We start from the raw sequence: 3583 nt of genomic DNA on the forward strand, positions 1-3583 counted from the left end.
TCCACTTCCTGGGGGAGAATAGGGTGCATAAGAAGCTCATTGTGTTCCTTCGTGATGAGCTTTGGCACGTTGCTGATAATTTTTCCAATAGCCTGTTGCCGATCTTCTATTTGTTCCTGGTGGACATGTTGGAAGTGATTGAGGAGTACCTCTTCGATTTCCTCATGCTTCTCTACTTTTGCCCCTTCTTGATTCTGGATGAAAGGTATATTATTATGCATCCTTCTCTGCACCGTGGTTCTGTGGAAGAATTTGGTGTTGCGCTCCCCCTCCTTCAGCCATCTGACCCTTGACTTTTGCCTCCAATAGATTTCCTCCTGCTTTCTCCTTTCCTCGAGCTGGCTGTGGATGAGTCGTTCCTGTTCCAGGGTAGCCTCCGTATGCCCCTCTGTGATTATCTTTTGATGGAGATCCACCAGTTCCTGATTTAACTCTTGTTGTGCCTTAAAAATATTTCCAAAGGTCTCCCTGTTCCATCTTTTTAGGTGATTTTTTAGGAATCTTAGCTTCTGTTGGAACTGATACATTTTTGCCCCTTTTGGAGGGACGAAAGATGCCCAGGTGGTCTTGACGAAGTCCTTGAATGTAGGGTGCGAGAGCCAAAACCCTTCAAAGCGGAAGGGTCTTTTTGTCAAGTCACCTGGTCTTTGCCATTGCAGAGCGATCGGCCAGTGATCCGACCCTGTGTGTGCAAGTATTGCAGCTGAGATGTCTCCTCCTAGATGAACCGCATTGTCTGAGATGAGGAAGCAATCCAATTTGGATGCAATCTGATGTTTTCCAGCTCTGCGATTGCTCCAAGTGAAGGTACCATTACAGAACGACATGTCTATGAGAGACGCAGTTTGGATGAATTCCTTGAAGCGAGCAACTTCTGGTTCCATTCTGATTCTCCCTCCTATCTTCTCCTCGATTTTAGTGATCATGTTAAAGTCTCCTGCAACAATCCATAGTGGGTGCCTCCTGTTATTGCTAAGAGCTTCTATAGTGTCTAGGAGCGCAATTTTGTTTCCTGTGTCTTGCGGGAAATATACATTTGATAAGTTGCCATGAATGTTGGTACCCAGCATGTGAAAGGCTGCCTGTATGAGATGATGAGAGGCATGAAAATCTGTGAGGGTTACCGCTTGGGTATTCCAAACTATAGCAAGCCCTCCAGAGGCTCCCGAGGCGTCTACTGCAACCGAGCGACAACCTGGCCATGCTTTTGAGAGTATGTTGCCTAGTGTAGAACTATTACACTTGGTTTCCTGGAGAAACCACATCTGCGGCTTTTCCATTTTAATCATGTTTTTTAACATTCTGAGTTTTCCAGGGCTATTAAGCCCCCTTAAGTTCCATGATACTAAATTCATGGTTCAACTATTGATGGAGGGCTTGTAGTACTTTGTCAACTTAGCATACCTGCATGAATCTACCAGGATTTTCCCAATCTCGATCGTTCGTTGGAGATCTGTTTTTCTACCTATTTTTTTAGTGTCCTTTGGGCGTAAGCTGCCATCCCAGTGACTTCCTAGTTGTATCCCTAGTTGGTGCTGATGATAGGCTCTCGAGATGACCACCTCGAGCTTATTGAGTTGAAATTCTGAGATTGTTTCGTATGCTTTCTTTTTGCAAGCTAGTTCTAATTCCAGAATATCTAGGCCATTTAGATCTATGCTTTCTGGCTCTTCTTCCATTTGTTGCACTTGACTGCTTTCTTCTATATTGATCTCTGATTCCTGGGGGATGTCTGCCTTTCCGTCGACTTCCATTTCCTTGTGAATCTCTGCTGATTCTTTCTGACTTCTGCTGAGGATAGTTGGGATGGTGATGGGGGGATGAGTTTTGGAAGGGGGATTTGAGGGAGGGGGATGGGAAGAGGAGGAAGGGTGGGCATGGTTGGTCTCAGAGCTTAAGGGTGGCTCATCGGAGGTTTGAGCAAGAATATCAAAGCTGTTCTTAGTTATTGGGCCTTGGGTTTTGTTAGGCTGGGGTTTGATCCCATTTTGGGGGTTTTTGTGCGAGCGTTTCTGGCTTGGGACTTTGGTGAAGCCTTCCTGGGTTAGGGTTTCAGAAGGGTCTGGGGTATTGGCTTTGGCATTTTGAGGGCAATCCCTAAAAAGATGCCCCAGAGCATGGCACTTTCTGCAACGAAAGGGTACGTGTTCATAGTCGAGAGGCTGGATCCATTCTTCATCTCAATGGGCGAGAGTTACCGACTCTGGTAAAGCTTCATTTAGGCGTATGAAGACACATATTCGAGCGTAGGAGGTGTACCTACGCGATTTGGTTTCTTCTGCCGCTCTGATGTATTCTCCCACTCCATTTCCTATACCCTTGAGAATGTCCTCGTCCCAATATTCATCAGGAAGAGAGTACATTCTGATCCAAACCGGCGCCCATGTGAGATCTTCTTTATCTGGGTTGAATCTTGGAATCCATTCCCTCAGATACAGTCCTGCTGAGTTAAAAAAGTAAGGCCCTGCTCCCAGAATCCTGTATTTGTCCTCTAGACAGAAAAATATTGCAGTGAAGAATCCTTTTGGCCCTAGCTGCAAGGTTACATCTCCTTTGGGCTTCCATTTCACCGCAATCCAGCCATATAAGGCTTTCTCAGTCAGCCAAAACCCTATAAACTTCCCAATGAGGGCATGATCTCTCATGTACTCTATTCTTCTATCAATCTTGTCTCCCGGCAGCTCTATTCGTGGCCGTTCTTTGGCCACTGGTCGGCATGTTGTTGAGGATATTTTCGGGCCCTTTTCTAGAGTTTCTCTTCCTTCTTGAGTATTGCTGTCTTTGTCCTTCTGATTTCCGGTTTCCTTGTTATCATCTTGATGCTTTTTTCCTTTGTTTAAGATTTCCTTATCGACAGATCCAAAGATAACTGTTTGCTCAGGATCGTGCTACGAAGGGGAGGGCTCTGACGCCCTCCCCTGAGGCTGTTCCATTGCGCTGCGCTAATGCCCTGCAACTCTGTCATGCTGCAGAGATTTCCTTTCAGTCCGTGAGCGTATTCCGTGTTGTGTCGTCGGCGCTGTAGAAAAATTCCTCAGGACCCTAGTTCCGTTCTACAAAGCTCTCCCCAATCTTCTGCCTCTTAAAGTCATTTGTTAGAAGTTATATTGAAAAAATATTACAAAATCAATTAGAATTTTGAAATTTTGGCTTCTAGGAAGATGTTGGTTGATAAAAAGTGTCTTTTTAACTCCTAATTATCTTCACATTAATTTTAAATCCATGTACGATTTTCTATTTCAAGAGTGTACTTAGTATGAGGCAGATATTTACTCAAGAGTAATGTTTCTAAATTGCAGTACAGTGCTCTCAAATACAAGAATAAACAAATGCAGCTGGTGAACTCAAATTGCAATTAAAAGAAACTCAATGCTCTGAAACTAAATCATTCACTCGGGAAATTACAACAATTATCAGTCAAGGATGCAGTAGCAATAACTCTTTCCTCTATCAAATGATGTAAATGAAATCAATCATGAACAAGATCCTCAATCTGAGAACTTAGACAGTGATAGTCAATGTCCTTTACAGTTGCTGATCTTATGCTCCACACCAAAACAATTAACTGGAAATGACAATTCAA

At 43.9% G+C, this 3583-nt stretch overlaps 1 protein-coding gene across 1 annotated transcript; it reads right to left on the reverse strand.

Annotated features, from left to right (window-relative positions):
- Nucleotides 1–2180: 2180 nt before the first annotated feature.
- Nucleotides 2181–2645, reverse strand: LOC149220082 (uncharacterized). The gene has a single exon (XM_089386993.1). It carries the CDS (start codon nt 2643–2645, stop codon nt 2181–2183), a length of 465 nt encoding a protein of 154 aa, XP_089243119.1.
- Nucleotides 2646–3583: the final 938 nt, after the last annotated feature.

This window comes from Pinus tabuliformis, chromosome Q (assembly GCF_031772625.1).
Source record: "Pinus tabuliformis cultivar Carrire ecotype Pingquan chromosome Q, CPIR1, whole genome shotgun sequence".
Taxonomy (NCBI): Eukaryota; Viridiplantae; Streptophyta; class Pinopsida; order Pinales; family Pinaceae; genus Pinus; species Pinus tabuliformis.

What these genes read in the sequence shown, in the direction of transcription:
- LOC149220082 (XM_089386993.1), bottom strand. Translation starts at nt 2,645, where the DNA reads ATGAGAGATCATGCCCTCATTGGGAAGTTTATAGGGTTTTGGCTGACT.